This window comes from Lissotriton vulgaris, chromosome 2_1 (genome assembly GCF_964263255.1).
Source record: "Lissotriton vulgaris chromosome 2_1, aLisVul1.2, whole genome shotgun sequence".
Lineage (NCBI taxonomy): Eukaryota > Metazoa > Chordata > Amphibia > Caudata > Salamandridae > Lissotriton > Lissotriton vulgaris.
In genome coordinates this window covers 753058434-753082747 of record NC_141687.1, presented here as the reverse complement: position 1 = coordinate 753082747, position 24314 = coordinate 753058434, and the positions used below count along the sequence as shown (strand labels likewise).

The window sequence follows — 24314 nt, the reverse complement described above, 5'->3', positions numbered from 1 at the left end:
ATCAATGACATTTTTATTTTATGGTCCGGAACGAAGGGCACACTTTAATGTTTCCTACATCAAATAAATGACACAGATGAACGCATCCAATTTACATGGGAGCATGACCAGCGATTAATCCATTTTTTGGATGTTCAAATTGAATTGATAGATGGCAAACTTTCAACCAACTTGTTTCGTAAAGCCACAGATCGCATCCTCGGAATGTGACAAACAAATGGAACAGATGCTGACCAGATTTAGAAGTCGTGGATACCCGGAGGAGATCTTGGAATCTGCTCAGAAAAGATGTGAGACTTTAAACAGGAAAGATCTCCTGTCAGTCAAACAGAAAACAACCACAAATCGCATGGTAGTAGGGTCTAAATACTCGACCATCAGCCATAGGTATCGCAACATGATTTTGAAACACTGGCCACTATTAAGCAGTGAACCTGACTTTAAAGGTTTGTTTGAGAATAAACCCATTTTTGCGTATACCAGAGGTCACAATCTGAAGGACATGCTCAAAAAACCAACGGAGGATATGCAAACCACCAAATACAAAGGTTTGTTACCTTGCTACAACTGTAGCCACTGCCACAACACGATACCAGGGAATTTTATACACCTCCCCCAAAGGAACTAGAATCAAACTAAGAGTTAATGCCACCTGCAACACCTCAAATGTCATTTATATGCTGAAATGCCCTTGTGGTTCATGTTATGTGGGACACACGGAGAGAAAGATACGCATCCGTATCTTGGAACATAAAAGTAACATTCGCACGAGAAATCAGAGATCGACAGTGGCCACCCACTTCGTGGAAAACAGACACAACATTTCACAACTAAAGTTCCTCCTTCTAGAGGTTATCAAACCAGAAGAAGGTCTTTACAAAAAAAAAAAACTTTTACAGACAGAAAATTACTGGATCCGGTACCTTTGCACGATGCAGCCTAATGGGCTGAATGATAGAATGGAATTTATTTGTTACCTTTGAGCTGTTTACTTGACCCTTAACATTTCAGCTTCATATCATTTATGTCATATTTACTGCATTTTTGTCTACTTTATTTTAATTCTCTAATTTTCTCGTAATGTATAATGTCTTTGTTCTTACAATTCTGATGTTAGATTTGTGATTTTTTTCTTTATGGCGCAACATTTCCGGAACATTATTAAGGTTTCATTCCCTGGAGAAAAGAGAGCCAATAGAGAGGTGAATCCCCTGTATGAGAGCACATACCTCTTTGGGAATTACTTCCCAGCCCTCCAGCCAGATTCTCCAGAACCTAGTGACAGTGTCCACCCACTGCTTAGAGCGGGATCGGCCAGAGGAGTCTGCACAGTCATATGTTTCCATCCTTGGTCTGATATGACACTCCCTCTTATGAAACCCCCTGAAATAAGAGTTGCGATTGACAAGTGGGCAGAAATCATGAGAGAACAGGGAGGAACGTACCCATGGGTATAGATATTCGAAAATAAGGGTGCAGTTATGGGATGCTCAAATCCTCATCCACACTACCAGATATGGGCTAGTAAGTTTTTGCCGGATTAAACCCGGGTGGAGGATTTGACGCAGGTGGAGTATTTTAGGAAGCTCCTGGTGCCCATGTTGGTGGAGTACGGAAATCTAGAATCCGCTCAAATGGATCACATTGTTGTTGAAAACAAAGACTGGCTGGTGGTTGTCCCTTATTGGGCAGTTTGGCCCTTCCAGACCCTCTTGCTGCCTCTGCGCCATATGTTACAGCTTCAGGATCTCAGCGACAAGGAGCGATACAGTTTGGCTTCCAGCATGAAAATATTTCTCACAAAGTTTGACGATCTCTTTGAGATCTCCTTTCCCTATTCCATGGGATGGCATGGAGCTCCCACTGGACCCACCTCAAAGAGGATTGTACTCACTGGCACCTTCATGCACATTACTCCTCCTGCGGTCGGCTACTGTTCGGAAGTTCATGGTGGACTATGAGATGCTGGCACAAGCTAAGTGAGATTTATCGCCGGAGCAGGCTGAGCGCTTAAGTGGTCTCCCAGAAGAACACTACAGACTGAAGCAGGCTACAGCTGATGAGCAACCCCAACACTGAGCTCTGTGTCCCTCCGCAGCGGGCAGCATACAGGCTCTGACCAAGGGCAACAGACCAGTCGAACGAAGGGACCTTGTGTTTGTGTCAGACACAGCTCTTACACTTGTTTGCAGCCAGTAGAGCTTTGGGCGCATTCTAGCTATGAAGAAGAGGTGGCTTGACTCTGGAGGCTGTTGAGGGATAATCCAGCCAAACCTGGCCTGCAGCGCCATACAAGCCTAGAGAAATAGTTTCTGCAAGGCTTTTATAGACAGAATCCAGCTAAAATGCAATTAAAACAGAGGCAGAATACATGCTTTCTTACATTCCGCGCAACACCGGGTCACTCCTCGGAGTAGCAGTGCACTTTAGAATTCTCGCTATTCATTCATTCATTCAGAGATCACTTCCAAAAATGTATGTGGCACAGAGAGTAGTTACCTGTTTTTCTCAATGGATCTGTAGGCACATATCGTAATTAGAGTGTGCAGATCAGTCCTCAATCTGTAGGCATGCTTAAAATCTTGGTAATACCATTCTGGTTGCACATTTGTAAGACATAATCACACAAACTTGGTAGAGAGATAGAATTTGCTGTAACAAAACAATGAATGATTTGAACTTGTTTCCTGTAGGTAGTTTTGGTATATTCAGGCATTGCCTCAAACATGTCTTTCTTGAATCTGTTCTTTAAATGTTTACTGTGAGATTTCAATGAGGTCTATAATCTGCTAACTATTCCTTGCACTATATGCTCGCATTACAGCTATTCCTAGTTTAAAAGTGAGTGTATTGAAAATATTATAAAGCATAAGAATATGGAACAATATAGTACAAACAGTTATGCAATGAATAACACATATCTAAACAATTTATCTGTGAAAAGGAAAACTATAAACGGTCTGAAATTAGAAGGGTTTGGTTATACAAGCAGAAGAAGAACAAGTATATTACATATAAATATACATATATAGCTATGTTAACAAGCAACATACTTAATTATGGTAAATGAAACTAAAAGGAAAGTCAGGGGGGTTGTAGGACTTTTTGTTGGGCAGGTGTACATGCAAAGATACATTGTGCACTATCATCTAAAAATTGTGTAACAGGAGACTACAAGCTCAGACGTTTCAGGGCTGAAGACAAGGAAGAAATGTAACTTGTTGCAATCTGTGGATATGGCAAACTGCATACCACTATGCCTGAAAAGATCATTTAAAAAAGTATTTCAAATTCTTGATGATCTGTTAAAAAGCAGCTGCTAACAATAAATCCAAAATACGTATTTTGATTGAGAGTGAGTGGCAATCATCCGATAGACTTCCTAGAAATATGTTAGAGAGAGATAAGGGAACTGTAGTGTGAAAAATTAAGGTAACCTGAACCCAAATCTGTTTCCAAAAAAACAAAACACAGAGGGGCAGGTAAAAAGTAGGTGCTTTAAGTCCACCTGTGCCAAACAGCATGTACAGCATGTGTCAGGAATAGTCGGGTTTATTTTGTGCAAAGGTGCAGAGGTCAGGAAGAGTCGCTTACATATAATGAAAAGGGACTGCATGGTGTTTTCCGCTCTAGAGGATTTCCTGATCTAGATCCACATTTTTGTCTAGAGAGGGATTGCCAGATTGACAATTCTACATTTGTTTTGTTTCTATTAGTTTTAGAAGAGAGTAAATTGGAGTAAAAGGTAGATGCTCAGAATGGTCCAATGGCTAGTATGGGACGATGTTGAAGAAAGTGAAGTTGGCATTGATCGTAAGCACTACAAAGAGCTTTATTTAATATTCTATATGTGTTCTCAAATGAAAGGGGAAGATTAAATTGGTGACAAACTTGATAAAATAATAAAAAAGTACTGTGTTCAAAAAGTTGCCGTACCCACATGAAGCCTTTGTTTCTCAAGGACTTCCAATAAATGGGCTAATTGTTAACAAATATAGCCTTATTATGCCAAATGGTAGAATTAGGAAAGGTATTAATGTCTGTGGATGTATAATGAAGAATGGAATATGGTAATTTGCAGGAATGTTTAATAATAGGTGTAGAGAGGGATTGTGGCTTGATAGACATTTTTTAGAAGAGAAGGGGGAGAGAAAGGACTTTTCCACTTCAACCCATAGTGGGCATACTGATGTGGAAGTGGAGACCCACCTAGAAGACTGATGCAATAAAAATGCCTTATGATATTTAGGAAAATCTGGGAATTTTACCCCACCCTTCGATTTTGGACGAGTCAATTTAAGTAAGGACATGCAAGATTTTCGATGATTCCAGAGAAACGAAGTAAGGATAGAATTATTCTTCTGAAAGGATTTAAGGGGTATGGACAGTGGGATATTAATACGGTAAACAGTATAATAGGATTTAACATAATTTTAATGGTATCAAACTACCGCAGGAGAGATGCAAAGGATTACATCTACTAGTCACAGTCATTTATGTATGCATTTTTCTAAGTTTAAAGAAACTGAAGTAGAGGTAGACGTGGCAAACCACAAACCTAGATATTCAATGTGCTGAGGACTCCACCTAAAGTTGAACACAGCAACATCCTAAAGTAAATTTAGTCAGGGGTAGTATTTCACATTTCTCGTTATTCAACTTGTAGCCAGAGACCCTGCTATATGAGGCAACTTCTTGCAAATAAAACGGAAGTGAAGAAAGAGGTTGGGAAAGGAACATAAAAACGTCATCAGCAAAAGCTGCAAAGTTGATCTACAAACTAGTAGAGGGAAAGCCACGAATATCATGATTCTGTTGCAACCTGAATAAAAAAGGTGCCAGTGCTAAATTAAAAATAAAAGGGTAAAGAGGACAACCTTGACTAACACCTCTGCCTAAAGTCAAATAAGAAGAGGTAAGGCCATTAGAACAGATAGCCGCACTTGGGGCAATGTACAAGAGAGAAATTGGGGAAAATGTTTTGGACCAAAGCCAAATCGTCCGAGAGTGTGAAAGAGAAAAGGCTAATAAACCCAATCAAATGCTTTTTCTGCATCTAAAGCAATTACCACAATTCAGATTTAAGAGAGGATTTAGAAAGAATATCAAAGAATAAACAAGAATTATCAGAAAAGTAATGTCCTTTGACAAATACAGATTGATCTCTACCAAGCAAGTCAGGAAGATTGGAGTCAAGTCGCAATGCTAAAGCTTAATAGAATATTTTATAGTCCGCGTTGACTAGCGAAATAGGCCAGTACTTTTTGCAAAAATTCCAATCTTTACCTTCCTTAGGCATAAGGCAAATTAAAGCCTTCGAAAAGAAACCAGAGGGAGTACAGAAAAATGAGAAAGAAGTTATGAGATCTTGCAATTTGGGGAGGACTAACTTAGCAAAATGTGAATAAAATTCAACAGTAAATTCCTCAGGGCCAGGGGCCTCGTCTTTTTTGAGTGTGTTCAGTGTAGTGTGTAATTTAGTTAGTGATCTATCCGTTTCCAATATTGAGAGGTCAATGCAATTATCTGCAGGTCTTTGAATAGTTGAAAGATATTGAGAAATGTTTGAATCAGAAATCAAGTTATCAGGGGTTTATAAAGATTCCTAATACTGAACACATTCATTCATAATTTCAGAGTCTTTATATTTTGGTGTTTGAGTTGCATCAATAATTGATTCAATACTAAATTTATTGTTCTTGACCTTAAGGTGATATGCTAATAGTTTGACCCACTTATTCTTACCCCCACAAAACTTTGCACTAGATTTTAGCAAAAGTAATGAGGCACTGTCTGTAGATTCCTTGTTATATTGGAGTTTATTGTGAATAAGTTCTGATAAACATTCTTTCTATTTAGATGTATAAAAGGAATGTCCAGTCTCTTTATCTGTGTCAGAAAGTCAGTGGTATGAAAACGCAATGCTTTCGGTTTTTAGAGAAATCTGATAATAAAATCCCATGCTGTTGCTTTAAAAGCATCCCAAATAACAATAAAATGTATGTTATCTGTTTGATTAAGGTGGAAATATTCACGAAAAAACGAGTCAAAAGAGGAGGTGAAATTGGGATCTAAAAGGAGTGAGTTGTTAAAACGCCATCTGCGAGGAGTGCGGGATTAAAAATTAAGATCCAGTTGAATGGAGATATGGGCATGATCAGATATTAGGATAGATCCAATATCCGCCCGCATAGAGATTGTGAGACATATGTGGTTTCAAAAAGTAGTCAATTTGAGATTGTGTCTGATGCACAGGGGAGAAATAAGTGTATTCTCTCAAGGTAGGGTTTCAAAGTCTTCAGGCATCTATTCATTTCCATTGCTTAATAGTATGGACAAAATGTTTGTGAACTTTATATCGTAACTAGCTTACCCGTCGCGCATTGCTGCGATCTCAGAAAAAGGAAATTTATTATGATAACATTCAATTTACATTGTGTCACTTTTATTGAAACTTATTCATTTTAATATGGAAAACATTTTAAAGTGTTGTTTTAATTCTGTTTATTTATTCGAGTGCTTGTGGATACACTGTATTTTTTGTTTTTCCGTCTGGTGCGTACATGAATAAATCAGAAGGTTTTCCGACGCGTGAGCTGGCCACATACAGTTGTCCATGTGAGAAGCACGGATTCTCCGAATCTAGTCCACACACTTGTAGCAATTGTCCTCGTGCTTTGTTGATGGTCATTGCAAAAGCGAGTTGCACCATAAACTGTAAACGTTCAGTATTGGAAAGATTATGAGGGCCCTGAGGGCCCGGGGGGCCGATATTTAACAATTTTTTTTTCTTTTGCCAGAAACCTTCGCAGGAGTGTACTCAACAACTTCCCAAAGTTTCATGGCGATCGGATGAATGGTGTAGTAATGCATAAAGGACAAACAGACATACTTTCGTTTTTATATATATAGATAGAAAAGGAAACTTTAGAAAAGGATTCACTATCTGGTTATATTCAACAGCCAGAATAAAATTCTCTTCAGTGTATTTTACAGGAACATGATTCAGGCCAGACCAAAAATTGGAGTCATTGACAGTAGGACAAAGATATTTAACAAAGAGACTGGAACCTTCCCAATCAATAACTTAGTATAAAGCCATCTACCTACGTCATCAGATTCCTGGGAGATCAACTTATCACAAATTATTTTATGGCACAGAGTAATAACCCCATTCCTTTTACTATCCCCTCTCGAAAACAATCCTTCACCTACCCATCCCCTCTTCAATTTCAGGGATTCCTGTTCTGTAAGGTGTGACTCTTCGATTAAGGCTATATTAGCATCCAGTTGAGACAGATGGGATAAGAAAAGTTGTCTTTTGATAGGAGACTTTAAACCTCTAACATTCCAAGAAATTATTTTCAAGGACATAAACAAATTTCAAGAGATAGAAAATTCAGCAATTCATACCAAGCAAAGAAGATAAGACATTTTGATTTTAAAATTACATGTATATACCAAATACCTGTAAAGAATATAATACAGAGAATAAGGAACAGAAAATAATGAAGTAAAAAGAAAGAACAGTAATGCAATAAGGGAAAGAAATAATGGAGGAGAAAAAAAACCCTACGAGAGAGGGAGGACAGTAATGACAGAAAAAAGATGAAGCAAAACATACCTATAAAGAGTAGTATTCCAAGAAGGGATGGGGAGGGATGAGGCGACACGGAACAAATGGTAGTTCGAGAATCCACGGGGAGAGCATGAGAGAAGCACAGCACATATTCCACAAGGCTGGGAAGACCATAAACGCCAATTAGATACCTTCAAGAAAAGTAAATAAATGTTCATTTTCAATACTAATGAAAGCAATTTTGTAGGAGAAGAAGACTCCTGAATGCTCATCATGGGGCAGAAGAGAGTAGTTTAAAGTATAACAAACATAATATGTAAACATCTTAGCTCTGAACCAAAGATCTCAAAAAAGGTTACATAAATGGACACCACTTTGGAAACAAATAGTACTGAAGTGTCCATATTTTCTGTCTTGCAGCATTTATGAAGCGTTTCAGTTTAACAGAGTCATATGTAGTAGTCTTGTTTTTATAGGTAACCTAAAACTGGCAAGGGTGGAACAGGTAAAAATGAGCTGCAAGTGAACGATGATCAGATCTCATATTAGCAGTATCCTTAGCATAGTCTGGGGACAAAATATATAGGATTTCATGACCAAGAGATACGTTTCTTGATTACTTGACTGCTGCTGGGACTTTAAGGAGGTCAGTATTTTCAAGAAAGTACATAATAACTTCCCTTGGCTTACGTGTGGTTAAAACAGCTGTAAACTGATCACCTAATCTATGGGCACATTGAATATTAGGATGAGTATCCTCTGGCATGTTTAAAAGTTTTAAAGGAAGTATTTTAGAATAGTGATAGGATCAGAGCCTTCTGATCCCTCAGGCAAACCATAAAGGCTGAGATTATTCCGTCTGCTTCTGTTTTCAAGGTTCTCGACATGTTGTTGAAGAGAGGAAACCTGGGTTTGAAGAGAACCTATTTTGTTGGGAGCAGAACCAAAGGATGCAATGTCCTGCTCTGCCATGTGAAGCCTTTTCTCCATTTGGGAACATTTATCGGTAGGATGCTGCAGTTTTGAATTGGTTTCCTCCATAAATGGCCTCAAAGCACATATTTCTTTCAATGAAAGCTTCATGGAAACACCTGGAGGAGATTTTGTAGGGAATAGATGATTCTTTTTCAGGGGCTTAGTTGTAGCTTTCCCGGTAGTAGACATACAGGGGTTCCGTGGAGCTAGATGAAGAGCCTCCTTTATGCATAGAAACCAAAAACTTCTCCATGTTTGAAAACTTAGAATAAATGGTCGAGTTCTTAATGAACTTATGAGCCGAGGGTGTTAATGAGGAGTTTGCTTTTTTCAAAAGTCCCTTAGAGGTACTGAGATATGGGATAAGAATTGGTAGAATCACAAGTGACACCAAAGCCTGCACGTCAGTGCAAAAACATACACTCCAATGTTATACTGGAGGGAAATATAGAAGGGCTACCCATATAGACAGTATTTATGAGAGAGAAATCACCATTTGGTCAAACCATGGAGAAATCCATTGAGGATGAAGAAAGGAGGCAGGATAAGAAAAACCCAAAGAGCAGGAGCATAGCGAGATCAAAGTATCTACATTATTAGCAGGCAATGTGAAGAAGAAGTGGTTGTCAGGTCCTATAGTAACCCCCTTCCTCCAAGAGGGAAAGCATTCCTTTGTGCAAACAATGAGCACACAAAATGGTGGGCGGCACCGTGAGGTGAGCCAAGCCGTCAACCAGAACAAAGGCTAAGCAGCAAATTAAAAAGGCTCGTAGCGGAGAAAAACAATGTTGTTAATCTCTGCAGCTTTGTTACTCAAGCTTGACACACTGAGGTTGCAGGAAGAGCTATACTAATGCTCACATCCTGCGCTGACCTGCAGAGGACTACTTGGGCACTGCCACGTTCTGTGAGCACCAAGCCACGCCCCCACTCATTACTGCTATTCCTAAACTGGCCATAATCGCTCTTATATGAGAAATAACGTACCCATCCTGATCATAGAAATAGCAATAAAATACCAAAATATTTACCTGTACTTTTTACTTTTAGACTGCACATACAGAGCAGGAATTTAATGCTTGCATTCAGAATCAGGAGCTGAGGTCTATTGATTAGGTATTAGATTTTATGAGATTAGATTATACAAATTCAACAGTCTAGTATCCAACCCCCTTGCTGTGGCTAAAATAAACCCTGGTACTAAATATTTTCCCTGCTGTGTTCATCAATAGCTAGGTAGATAACAAAAGTCCTTGTTTTTTCCATACAGTTCCTCACACTTGCTTGCCATATCCCAAATTGCTAATGTTTCAAAACAATTATGTTGCATATGTATCGTCCAAAATGTATATGTACACTTACACTGATTTTCATGCATTGGATATGTTAATAATGCATTTCATTCTTTCTGGAATGCTTCTTGAGCCTGATCTGCACAATCTAAATCCATCCCAGTAAAACAAAATACATAAAAAGTGATTCTGGAAGTGTTAAGGGATGGAAGATGCAAAACTCAAAATCTGTACCATATCAACTTAATATGTACATTAAAGAGTGCTTACTGTAAAAAAGAACTGGCTGGGTTCCCCATGGTAGCTCTGCTGATGCCACTGTGAAACATTTTACTCTTACTAGCACTGTTGTAATGGTGACAGAATTTTTGGGGTCGAATTTCTTTTTTTTGCTGAGTTTTATATAGCGCGAACTTGACCCGAACCCAATCGGGTATCAGAGCGCTTTACATAGCACCAGTTACGTTACATAAGGACACACATTCATTTTTTTTTTGTTAGGCACGGGGAGATTAAGCGATTTGCCCAGAATCACAGGATGTTTGGCGTCCTTACCGAGACTCACACACAAAACAAACCCATTCGAAAATTACATAGTGTTAACAAAACAAAGTAAAGATAATAGTAGAGGTACTCAAATTAGGATAAATAGTCCACACAATATTCAACCTATTGTAGAAAATGCTCCTTTCCCACTTTACCAATAATGTGTCAACAGCATTTCGTCACTAACAGTTTATGGGGTCATCATCAGGACAGAATTATTTTTGAGCATAAAGAATAAACATTTTATTGACCACTGAACAAAACAGAAAGCCAATAAATTGGTGTAAGAAGGGAATCTTCCTTGCAAACCAGATTAAATCTAGTGTTACGGGGTACGACTTTCCTAAATAACAGGAGACAAAAGGTCCAATGACCCATATTGATTATGTTGTTCAATTACAGTTGGTGATTGAACCGCAGATTGATGTATTCAATTGCAAAAACACTTGTCCTATTCAGAGAATGGAGTAATATTATCTCCGGGGGACACATCTACCATCTCCTCAGAATTCTGCACTACAACATCACTGTCTGCATGCTGCTTTTTTACCTTGTCCCTGTACCCGGTCCATGCTCCATCACAGGTGGCCTGAACTTGTGACTTGTACCCGGTCTCATACGACCAGATAGCCAAAAATGCTGCTTTGTGCTTTTAGGCACATTATTTACCTGAATCTTTGAAGTTGCATGTCTCCAGTTCCACTAATTTGATTTTTGTTATTTGGTGTCAAATAATTTAGTAGATTCTGCCCTATTTGTGTACATTGGTGTGGGATTTTATTTGTGTTTTCACTTTATTACTGTTTGAAGTGCTGTATAAATACTAATACTTTACACATTGCTTTTAAGTTAAGCTTGACTACTTTTGTGCCACTCTACCAGAGAGTTAAGCACAGGTTATTTGGGGGTTTGCTTGTAACTTTACCCAGGCAGAAATTACTGCTGCTGCTTGAGTAGGATTTCACTGCCCTCAATTCGTAACCCAATTTCCAACATTATTGATTTCTGAAGAGTTTCTAGAAGGCTGATACCTACGGGGCTGATTACAATGACAGTGGGACCACCACTGACAGCCCGTAGGTGGCGGTGCCACCGCCATCTGAAGCATGTTCTCTGCCCGCCATATTACAATGGCGGGAAGATGGTTAACGGTCAGAAAAACCGGCTGCCATGCATCTGACGGGATCCTTGAACTTGCCGTGCAGCGGAGAGTGTTGTATTCCCTACAATGGTGGCAGCGCCTGCCAGGCACTGCCACAGGGATTACAATGTCCCTTTCCGCCTGCCTTTTTATGGCTGTTAACCTGCCATGAAAAGGCAGGCAGAAAAGGACTTTGGGGTGGTGGTTGCATCTTAATGCCTCTGGCTGGACTGCCATCAGCCTGTCGGGTGGTCCCGTTGACGATAGGGTGGCCGGCAGATGAAAGTCTGCCTGTCATTCTAACCAGCTCCTATGTGTTTTATTTATTGTTGTTGTTCAAATGAGCAAAGTCTGGTAGAATGAAAATAGGTGAAGGGGTATCACACCACTGTCTGTTAATTGTTTGATATAAGATTTTTAACAATATTGAAATAATAATATAAAAGCTGAACACAAACAGTCAGGTGTTAGAGCGGGCCTCAATGCTAGGTGAAAGCAAGACAGACCGTGCAGAATAATATCACTGGCTCTAAATGTAGGCTACTAGGATGTGAGGCATTTAGTCTTCAGTGGTTAAACTTATCGGTGCAGCTGGCCTTGAGCGACAGGGATAGAAGGCCTTGCTATTATATTGAACAAAAGCCCTATTGTTCACACAGTTATGTAGGTCTCAACTATCAAACTCAGAATAGGTTTTATTTTCTGCTGTGCTAGAATTAGCTTATTACTTAGAAGTCACAGAATGGGAGTAGAATTGCAATAAACATGTAATTTCAATCATGTTGGAGTAGTTAATTTCATTTACGCTTTAAGTAAACTTTTATTGTGGTTACAATTCACATCATGTGTGCTAAATTTAGAATTCAATTTTAAAATATATCTTCTAAATAGACTCCTCATTTTCTAGTGCTCTTGATTGTGTTATTCATTAATGAAAAAGGGTTTTAAGTTTCACTGACCATCCTTTTGATGTATCAAAGTGTTGAATGCTACCAGAAACAAATCTCACTTGAATATTGTTCAGTGGTTTATGGGGTGGTTGCAGGTCAACTGGTATTCTGTCTTAAGTTGGCACATTGAGTGAGTCGTTAGTGCCAGGAGGTTTAAAAAACTCAACTCTATGATTCAAGAACAATATAGAAAACATATCAGTTAAACATTGCATTGTGGGAATTCTGCAGTACCCAACAAAATCATGATGCTTAAGACTTCCTTTACGTTCACTCTTTTTTTTTCAAAGGTCCAGTGTGTGTGATATTGCCACAAACATTGGTGGGAAGCTGCATAATCAGGCCAGATAACTGCTACTCCTCCCACCACTAAGTTATGCACATTTTGGCACCTCTAAATAATGACAACCCATTTCTGCTCTTTGCTTTGATGACCAGGAAATGTATTGCCTCCCTTACAATAGAGGAAGGAAAAATATATTTAAAACAAATTTTATAGCCTCTAAATGAAGCCACTTAATAAACCATTTGCTGAAAAATCCTATTGTGTTTTAGGTAGTGTGGGGAATACTAAACAACATATTAGGCTTGCTAAACTAATTTAATTTTTAACATAAAGCCATCACTACAGAAGGTTGAAATAAGGTGTGTGTTCCTTATTGGTAATGCACATAAGATGTTTCTAATTTGGTTTAGGACAGCATTTTGTTAAATAGTATTCTCATAGGATAAAAAAAGAGACTATTGCCCATCCAAAGATTGCCAAACTTCTTCAAAATGTTTTGGTCCAGTGGGTCTAGTACTTTATAGAATAGTTCTAATGTTCCCTTTGCCACATTCCGATATCCTGGATGTTCAACTAAACTCAGGTGCTAAAGTTCACTTGGCATTCTTTATCAATACATATTTCAAAAGAAAGCCTGTTTTTAGATTGACATTACCCAAACTATTCTTCTAGATCTGGTTGTATTTCAGAATATCTGGCGCAAAAATATTATATTGTCAAAATATTATTACCTAAATATTGAGGAGCAATTTGTTAATACTTTGATGTACCCGTATACCATTCTGCAATGCTCCATTGGTCTTTAGGAATTTGTTAGAAAAATCATATGCCTGTAAGAAGTAGGAAGTTACAGCTGCAAAATTAATGTATTTGCGCAGTGAAAAGAATTTTGAAAACTTTTCCATAAATGTTATCCCTCTCTCTTTAGTAATTTTCACAGAATGTGTATTTGAGTGTTTTGAATTATTGTATCTATCAGTTATGTTTAATTTCAGCTCTACTGAAGAACCTCTGAAATGGCAATATGCAGACCAGTTTGTGTCTGCAGATGGGGTAAGATGCATTATTTTATTTTTCAAGGCAGCATTATAACAAATATCGTTCTCATTTTATAAATGTTTCAAGAATATATTGTTTCATTTATGCTTTTTCCTGGTATTCTAGATGACTACACACTTTCTACAGTAATTGAATAATGATTTCTATTATTGCGTTCTTCATATTTAAAGGCCTAGTGTACCTCGACACGTTGCAAATAGTGAATGCAAATTATGTCCTGCCTGTACTTTTTCAATGTCACCTATGCCCTCATTTGGGAAGACATCAAGGGGAGCAGGTAGTGTTCCGCTGCACCACTGTTAGCTTCTCCCAAGGACACCAATATGATTTCCAGATGGGAAGCTGTCACACAGGGGAATCTTCTCCTTTGCAAATCAGCGACTGCTCCAGCTCAGGGGTCAGTAACTGATCAATGTTTTGTGATTGCTGCTGCAGGCACAAACCATGTATAACAATTATTGTGAATCGCAATGAGGAGGGGAATGTCCCTTTCACGCCCCCTCCTCTTTGCAAATTGGAAAGAGTTTCAAAAGCTATTTTACCAGTCTGTTTTCAGGCTTATAAACTACTAAAGGTATATTTTGTGTATCACAAGGTCTGTGGTTGGAAACAGTGTCGCCCACCAAGACCTAAATAACAATGAAGCTGAAATCAGGATTTTGAGAGCTCAATCAACATAGAATTATTAAGGGTTATTGAGATATAATGTATATGCTAATGCTCATTTACCTTTCACTATATCTCTTGAAAGCAATGAACATTCAGTTACTTTCTTCAGACAGTCCAGCTACCTGCAATTTTATAATCTGGCCTATGTATGTATTTATTTATTTGATCCATAAAATATTTGACTTAGCCACAAAGCAAGAGAGTACTCTACAGGAGTGACCTTTTCAATTTCAAATGAGAGACTATGCATTAGAAAATAGGTATAGGTATGGATTATAAGAACTTTCTTGGTGAAGAAGAAGGGCGCTGGTGGGCTGGGCCAGAGTAGAACAATGGGAGGATAGCCAGAGGGTAGGGGCTTGAGAGCTCTTTCGAGGAAGCGATGAGGAAACTATAAGTGAAAGGAGTATTGTTTGAAGAGAGTTTACAGTTTGTTCTGTAAATGGAGAAGAGACGCAGCCTGCTGGCTTTGGTCTGGGACAATGTTCCAGATTCTGTGTGAGTAACACAAGAAAGATTGGTGTCTATTATTTTTTCTTCTTTCAGTTTTCCAACTCGAACCCGGATACGTTTCTGCTGTCTGTTTTCCTTTTTCCATCTGCAGTCTTGATCTTGTATGTGAGGTACAGAGTGGTGTCCTCGATTCAAGTGATAGCCTTGTAGGGGATGCAGACAGTTTTGAATGTGATACATGCTTGTACGAAGATCCATTATAATGTTTTAAGGGACTGGGTAATTCTTACAAATTAGTCAAGGCCTTTGACGAGATTGGCTGTAGCATGAATGCAGTTCTTCTGTGGTGCTTGATGGGTTTCTCGGAATCCACTCATCAAGACACAACCACCATAAATCTGGGACAAGATCAGTTCCCTTATTCATGCAGAAAAGGATCAGCTAGAGCCAAGTGGTCTATGTTTTGCACAATGTTCATATTGAAGCTGCCGTTGGAGTAAATGGAGAAGCACCAAGAGTTTGCAGACTTGATGAGACAACAAAAGTATACAGATTAATTTTTAGTCTCATTCCTGTGGTGTTGCCTGCTTCTTGTCATTGGCAAAGAGTGCAAATTCTATCTTGGAATTGGTTTGTGGTAAAATGAGGAAATCCATGCTTATGTGTTTATGATGCAGTCATTTGTTTAGCTCATGTCCTGGCCAGATGTGATTTTAAGGGACAGCTGGGTGTTCTTTGTATATTAATGGGTATTGAAGATCTTTTATATCTGGATTCCAAAGCATGTCTTGTGAAAGCTGAAGACTAATGGTGAGCGGTTGAAACTTTGAGGGGCACCAAATGGCCATTAATATGCATTTCATACGGTTCTGAATGTGTGGGAGTCCTTCTGGGCCCACTGGTGTATTTGTTCTGCAGGTCTCGTGGTAGTTATCTCCTAGAAGACTAGATTCATGCTAAGAATCATCAATCATTCTTTCAAAAAGCTCAGTGCCTTCCCCAAAAAATATTCCAGTAAGGTTTGAAGGTGATGTTAACTACCTTGTAGTCAGAGGAGTCTATTTATTTTTATTGTGTAGGTAGGGCTGCTTCCAAAATAGACTTGTGTTCTAACATTGTAGCTTGTAGTGCAGTTTCTTTCATCCGATAGGTACGTATTGTAACCTTCATAATGTAAGGGTATGTGTCTTCCTCAGAGGCATTTTGGTTTTATCTTGGCTGAGAGATTTGCTTTTTTTAAATCTGTTTACTGGCTTTTCTTGACAGACCCACATTGTATGCATTGGAATCGTCCAATCTGCAACCACTGATCGTTTTGGCCATGGTTGCTCTATCTTTTTCCTTAAACAGAAGTTGCAGACTCAGACGCTAGATCAAATAAAATTTCAGCAGTCCAGCATGCTAGTAAATTGGTGAGTTATTTAAAAAAAACAACTCAGTTTACACCACCATTATTTTGGAAGAGTCTGGATCTGACACCGTACTATGCAGGTACTTGGTGCAAATGAGAAAGAGAGGAAAAACCAAGAGCCATATTAATAGTTAGAAAATGGTGTGATTGTGGTTTGCGAAAGTCAACCTGGCAAGACTACCAAATGGGTCTCGGAAAGTTGCTTTACGTGGGAAAGCTCTCCACAGCATGCTTTCAAGCTCAAAGAGCCAAACAATATGCATAGGTGAAAGCACAAAACAATCCAAAGCAATGCATGCACTTTAGGACAAAATACACAGTGATTAGGTATCTCATCTTTTAAGTCAGAAAGAGAATGGAGGCTTTTACATTTCAAATGGTAACATGAAAATATCAATGGTCCTTGAAGGCCGATTAATAATACCACAGGATTCAAAATTTAAGTTGTTGAATCACAAAGCTAGATTCAGAAATATATTCCTTCTCTAGAAAGCAGACAAGGTACACTGCTACACTAGGTCGACCTGTAGCCATTTTATGAAGAGCTTGGGACATGCAGGATTAAATAGGTTAGAAATGTAAAGTCTAAATTAATTGTTATCCCATTAATGGTAGCAATGTCGGGATGAAAAATAACAGGCAATAACGTTTTGTGCAGCTGAAAGAAACTAAAGTTTACAAGTGCACTCATTGCGGATGAAACATGTCAGAATCAAAAAATAGTCGGAAATGTTGTATTTTTCTGTCAATGGGTAGAGGAAGATCAAGTGGTATTTGAAGACAGATTGTAGACTCAGTACACATTTGAGAAATAAAGGTTTTCTGGATCTATGAGGTTGAAAGTAAATCACCTAAACCCACACTATCCCTTTTCCAGGCAGCAGTGTAGAATGATGTCATTCATTCCTATAAATGTGCGTAATAAGCATATGATAGGCAGAAACTCCGACATTCATAAATGATTTGGACCGCATGGCCCCATACCTTCTAAAAAGCACCATTGACATGGAGTAGTCTTGTGAGACTCTGCAAAAGTTAAAACTCAATTTGACCCTCTATCTGGTTTTTGTTAATAGGTCTATGAAACACTTTATGTCTATGACTGACAGTCCTATGAGTGATGACAATGTATTTTATGAATGAAGCTGAGAGATCCATCATGATCAAACGGATTGAATGACCTTCATCGACAATTCTAAAGAATATTTCCCAAAGTCCTTTTAGAGGTGTTTAGTTACCGTACCCTGGACAACAATGGAAATAAATTAGCAAGATGATTGAGAAGGATCATAGTGTGGTAATGGGATAACAAAATAGAATAGAGGACTACACTGACAATGTGTTTTTAAACAAAGCTTAAGAATGTTGAACCACATGTTGAAGTATCTGATATATGCTTTAATATTTTCAATTAATGTTAGTGACTAGAAATGACGAAAGAACTGTAAGAAGCTAGAAAGGTGACAGTCAGGTGGTCTGTAGAGGTTTGCAATGATGATGTTCAAAGATAATAGCAGTTTGTCTTGAAATGCAGTGACTGGCAAGTTGTCTAGGAATGTGGGGAAGGCTCAAGGGTGAAATCACATTTGTTTATGCACAGTTGATTGTCTCTTCCAGTGTGAAGAGATTTGTAGTTTGATATTAGAATTACAGAATATATCTAGAAATGCCCCACTAGGATGCTCATTTGAGGGATAAGATAATGTTCTGGAAGCAGAGGAACCAGCGGTGGAGGTGCTGGATGGAGAAATGAAAAAAGTGGTTTTGAACCTGAACTAGTTGGAGAAGAGCTTATTAAATTTGCGTTTACCTGTGTAGCAGTAGCGGTGGTGCCAACTGTGCAGGTGATAGCGGAGGGAAAGGACGAAGGAAAATCAGCAACTCAGGGTAAAGCAAGGCTCAAGAATGAGCATATCATATACCTTTATATGCAAGACTACTTTCCCCACAAAATATGCAAGTGGGTTTGAATAGATTGCTATGATTAATTATTCCTTGCCTGAAATTATTGGCATATTTTTGTCTGTCAATTTTCTTAATTCTATGTGTAATAACAATAATGTTGTGCATTTTTTCTTCAGGATGGGAAAAGTAGCATTGCTGGTCTTGCATCAGTTGGTGGAAAAGAAATGAAGGAGAAGAAAGTGTTCATTAGTTTGGTGGGCACAAGAGGTCTAGGATGCAGGTAAGAACTGTGCATGAGCACATTGAATACCAAATATATGCTTTTGCCGAAGCGCTGAGATTTCATTTTAACTTGCCCTCTAAGGTCTGACATTAGCCCTTGCAATGTATGAGGAGAAACCAGCAGTGGAAAGTCATTTTTTTCTCCTCTGGGGTGATACTGGAGTCAAAGGGGGGTGGGGCAACAATAAATGATCCACTGATCATACCACATGGGGGGACTGGGTGCTCCGGACTTAACTTTATATTATAGAGCTGCGCAGAGTGCGCACGCTTATTACTGGATACATGGCCCTTTGGATGCTCCCCACCTCCGTATTGAGACGATTTTTGAGGACCTGTTGCCACTCCCTGTCTTGATATATGAGGATACAGACTGTAGGACTGGCATACTTTATTCCATTAATGCTACGCGTCACGCCTGGCACTCTCTGTTGCAACTTCAAGCCGGAGCTCTATTATACTCCCCAGTCATACTGCTTGACTGGGCCCGTTGGCTGCCCCCATGTAGAGATAGATGGGTGCTACGAGCACTGAGAGCTCTGAAAATTCAGACGGTCGGCGATCTCTTCCATAATGGTGTGGTTAAACAATGGGAGGCATTTAAACAACAAGAGCACCATTATACCCTGCTGCAACGATTTCAATTTCATAGGACGAGGCATGCCCTACGAGATATTTTGGGGGAGGACCTTGTGGAGCCTCCGGAGGTTGCAGAACTAACCTATGCTATTAAAGCTAAATCTCCCCTACAAGATGATTTCCAATATTTATAAGATTGCTATGTACCACAGGGTTAATCAGTATTCCAAGGCCAGATTGGACTTGCAGCGGGACTTACAGCAACCAATAGTTGATGCCATGTGGGCCTACTGTTGCACCAGTACACGTTGTATTTCATTAAATGGCAGGCATAGGCTGATTTACTTTAAATATTTAAACAGGGTGTATTACACACTGGAGAGACTCCACAGATACGGGTTGAGGGAAACACCTGCCTGTGATAGATGTACCGAGCATACGGCTGACATCTTAAACTTAGCCTGGTCGTGCCCAACGATACACAAATTCTGAGAATTGGTTTTTAGCGAGCTGGAGAAAATAACTGATTCAGAGCGCCACCCGGACCCTGCACTGGCCTTGCTGGGTTATTCTAAAATGATCCCACTAGGAGGGCGCAGATTGATTGACTTGGGACTTCTCCTAGCAAAACGCAGAGTAGCGATTAACTGGCTTTGCGGCCCCACTCCCAATATGGCACAGTGGTCACATGACATGCTCTTTTGCAGCACTCAGATGGAAAACTTCAGCGAAGTCCTCCCCCGCAGGAGTAGCCCCAAACATTTTTGGGGACTCTACACAACATATATACCTGCCAGAGGGACGGACCACCCTGAGACAGACTGCGACTTGCCGGACCTTGACCACACAGCACCTGTTGATTGATCCCCCTTGTTACACTTTTAGGTAGATACCATGACTGTTGAGTCGATGTCATACTCACTCATAATTTTCTAATGTTACGCTTTGGAGATGTTGACAGTGTTACTACCACAGTCATCAGTAAGGAATACTGTACTTGTGCACACTGACTTGTTGATTTGTATCTGATCTGTCTGTATTATGCCTAATGGTAATTAATTGTACACCACGTGCTCACTTCGTAATATTCAGAATGGGACATCTTGCTTCTTGTATGTTCTGCAAAAGCTTCATAAATAAAATAATTTAAAACAAAAAAAAAATATCCACTGATTTCAAACAATAGAAAAATATGACAATGAAAAGCCAATATACAAATAAAAAATTAACACAAATTTCATAAGCACAAATTCTTGCAGACCAAGGATGCCCAACCAGGGTACGAAAATTAATAACTGCCTCTAGAATAAAAAGGATGGGCTAAGATTTAGGAAATAATGTCATCGTCTGCAGATGACAATTAAAATATCACGATTGATGTGGCATGGTGCACTTTCAAAGGAAGCAAAAATGTAACTGTTGCCACCCCCAGCAACAACCTAACCAACACTATACTTTATCCAGCTGGCCATGAAAACTTTATCTGGTATGGTGTTAGAATGTCATAGCCAAAATATTGTCTGACAAAAACATAAATTCCTCACCATCATTTACAAAAATATCGCCCAATTGAAGTTAATGGGAATTTTACAACCATCGGGACAATATTTTTGTAAATTATGTTTCTGTTAAGCAATATTATTTATTTTGTCATAAAATCCTTCATGCTGCCATAACTCTCATGAGGACTAGATGCACTCCCAAAAAAATGCTGTTGGATGAACTTACCAAATGAACTAGAGCTACGTAGACACAGTTGTTTTGGGTCAAAATCCTCCCAGTGTTGGTGGTCATCTGATAGTTATTAAATTTGGGCCTTTATTTCCTGTAAACTTTGCAGTGTATGCTCATTCAAGTGAATACTGTGAATAATTTGGAGCTCATTCAGACCTCAGTTGGTGGGTCCACTAGCGTGCTTGCAGGGTACCCTGTCTGCAAAACTCCCAGTTCACCCACTTTAGTTCTAGTAAGGCGAAGTGCCATGTTTTGCTCGTGGTGCCTCCACTGGCTCTGGAGGTGGAAACGTTTGATTGATAACTCAACTTGACATCAGGCAATCAGTCAGAGTACCTCAGCCCCTCTATTCTGACATATCTTTTTCCTGTTTGGGATCACCAGGGAAAACATGGTGGTCCAGAACAGACAAATACATAAACAGGCAGAAAACTCCCAGGAAATTAGGGACTTTTTTTTTGTTTTTTTAAAAGAAAACTCTAAGTTTGCGATCTTGTTTTTGAAAAACAAACAACTGTATGAATGTGCTAAAATGATTGCTCCCACAGCAAGACTTCAGTGCCTTCAGAGTTCCCCTAAAGTCATAGAGATCTGGGCAGGCAGAGATCTCTAGGTGTGGTGGGCTGTAGTCGCCAAGGCAGCGGAGCACATCCCTCCGCTGTTACAGTGGAATCGAGTATAACTTGCCAGGGGCTAAATAAACCCTATAACGTTTGCATTGTGTATTATACTGTCCAGTCTTGGTAGGATCAGAGCCTGATCAATGGATGCAGGACCCACTGAACAGGCCTCTTTACATGTATGATGGTTACTGTGTTGCTTCATGAAGGGAAAGGGAGTTTATTATTTTTTGGACCAATACTAAAGTTGAATTTCAAGTCTAAAAGGAGACATAAAGAAATAGGGCAAAAGCAGGGGCAGGAATGTTCGAGCTCTTTGGTACACTCCTTCTGTACCTTATCTTGCAATACCCCTGGAAGCTCTCTTTCTGGTTTACGGTAGTTAGTCAGCTTGGTGCCCCTTGATAAATTATATCATATTGCGAACCCTTTTTAGAAAACCACTGTATAGCTTTTCCTTTCCTTACTACTTAGGAAACTTGCAAGAGACAAGTGCAGTTCATTTACCTGCATTCGATTCAATATACTTTATTCGGTTTGTCAGAACAACCATAAAAGCATTTACAGAGTTAAAATACACAATTAGAATAAATTATATAATTTGATGGCAAATTCCATAGCCATAAAAGACAGTGAAGAGAACATATTTTACAAACTTAATAACAAAACATGATACCAAATTCCATACCCATTTAAAAACAATGGCTGATCATATCAGCATTATGCGGTCTCACATATTTTTTTTTCTTGATCAGTTTACAGAGACAATACTTTTCCTTACATTAATTGCTTTTAAAACATATAACGCTACATAATACCAAGTTCCCGGTGCGTTCAGTGCAAGAAGTAGATTTATAGGAGAATGATGCCATCTTACATTATTTTTTATAAAAAGCGGCTTCAGATAAAAACATGTTAAATAAAAATAAAATTTTCAAAACAGCATGAAGTGCACAGTGCTTTGTTTGAAGAACTCATACCAAGGGTAGGGGGTAGAATCCAAGGGGCATGTTTTCATAACTGGAAATGCGACTAGATGATGTACTATACCTAATCTCAGTCGTCAGCACATAACGGTGTGAGGATTTATTTACTATAATCAGATAATCTTGGATTCCTCTTTTGGATTAAATTGATTGATAAAATGTAAAACATGATTTTTTCTCTATGGTGCTCTTACGATTTTCTTTTTGTATAACAACATTGAATCCTTGATTTCCTTTTTGTTTTTGGAAGCTACTTGGCCTGTATTATCAGAAATCTGTATATTCAATAGCTTGCTATATGTATCCATAATATATTTTAACCACAGGATACATGATTTTTTCTTTATTAATAGATCCAGTAAAAGCTGTCTCATCTTTAGCCCATATCAATCTCCATATCAGCAGTAGCCGAGGTCAAATCTGCTAGGTATGTCAGATCTACCTCAGTAGATGCTGAAGGTGGTAGACTTAGGAGACATTTAAAAAAACTTTTTTTCATGTTGCAGGGCCTTGTAACAATGATTGCCCCATATAAGGCTATAGCATTTCCTTTACAGGGTGATTACCTTGTTTAGATACGAATCTAAAAATCCCATGTGCGTTTTTGACCATCTTGGAACAGACATTAGATAATTCCTGTTTCCATTTTCCACTTATACTAATAAGTTACTCGTAGATAGCAACATTTTTAACAGTTCGAACTGGGGTACTATCAATTTAAAAAGTCTTACATTTCATTGTTTTGATGCCACATATCATGGTAAACGTTTTTGTTTTGTTAATTAGCAGTTTCCTTTCACCTATAAACTTGCTACATTTATCCATGAGTTGTTGTAGACCAACCGGAGTCCTGGAAAGTGGTACCGCATCATCTGCGTACAGTAAAATTGGTATGGGATTGCCCAATATTAACAGGGCATCTACCTTCTCCAGCTACAGCACTTTATCGATCTAATTAATGAAAAGCGATAAAAGTAAGGGAGAAAGTACACAACCTTGGTGAATGCCACGTTTTACATCAAAAATTGGGGTGCACTCACCCTGTTGTCCAAATCTCCCTTTATAGGATAACAGTGCAGTTCATTTACCTGTATTAATGATGGGAGGTCAAATGCTTCTGAAGCATGAGCTAGACAATGATAAACTTCAAGGTAGCTTTCAACTCAAGCTCCACATTCTGACTACTTCTTTGGGCACCTTGATTCTGGTGATTACTTCCCACTGCATGTGGGACTGCTGGGTTCTATATCTTTTTGATTTCATGTCCAGTTTATTCTTCGGCGCCCTCTTTCACCTATACAGCATTGATGTGCGAAGCACAATATGCACCCTGGGAAATGACTGTAATTCAAACAACCACCTGTCTTCTGCTTCCCTTCCATTTACCTGTCCTTTCCATAACTTGCACCCTCTTTCCTCAACCTCTTGCAAGACTGTCTTTTTTTGACACATACACATTATGAATGTTGCCTTACTATAATAAAGAATATTTTCTTTCTCATACACAAATTTCATATTATGTAAGCATAAGCTACATATACAATCTCTGAGAGTTTCGATGATATGTAAAAAAAATACTTGGCTTTATAAAACAAACAAGCATTTTCAATGCAAAAGGTCTCACATTTATTAGAGTTTGAGCTATTGGCACTGTAAATGACAATGCCTTTTATGTATGTGTTGTTTTGAAGACAGATAACTAAAACGCATTGTCACTTACAATGCCAATAGCTTAAACTCTCACAAATGTGAGACCTATTGCATTGCAAATGCGTGCTTTAAAAATAAAACCGGTACAAAAGGGGGTGGTGATGGACGGAGCATCTGACCAAATCAAATACTCACAC

General features: G+C 38.8%; 1 protein-coding gene and 1 pseudogene across 1 annotated transcript in view; both read left to right on the top strand.

The window, feature by feature from the left end:
* The window catches only part of USH1C (USH1 protein network component harmonin), a 697039-nt gene that overhangs the window by 315549 nt on the left and 357176 nt on the right, over nucleotides 1–24314 (top strand). The window contains exons 7-8 of the mRNA XM_086954146.1: nucleotides 13765–13822; nucleotides 18443–18546. Of these exons, the coding sequence (XP_086810272.1) occupies nucleotides 13765–13822; nucleotides 18443–18546 (162 nt within the window). The remainder of the gene's footprint in view (nucleotides 1–13764; nucleotides 13823–18442; nucleotides 18547–24314) is intronic.
* LOC147731093 (galactose-1-phosphate uridylyltransferase pseudogene) lies at nucleotides 1137–2079 on the top strand (annotated as a pseudogene).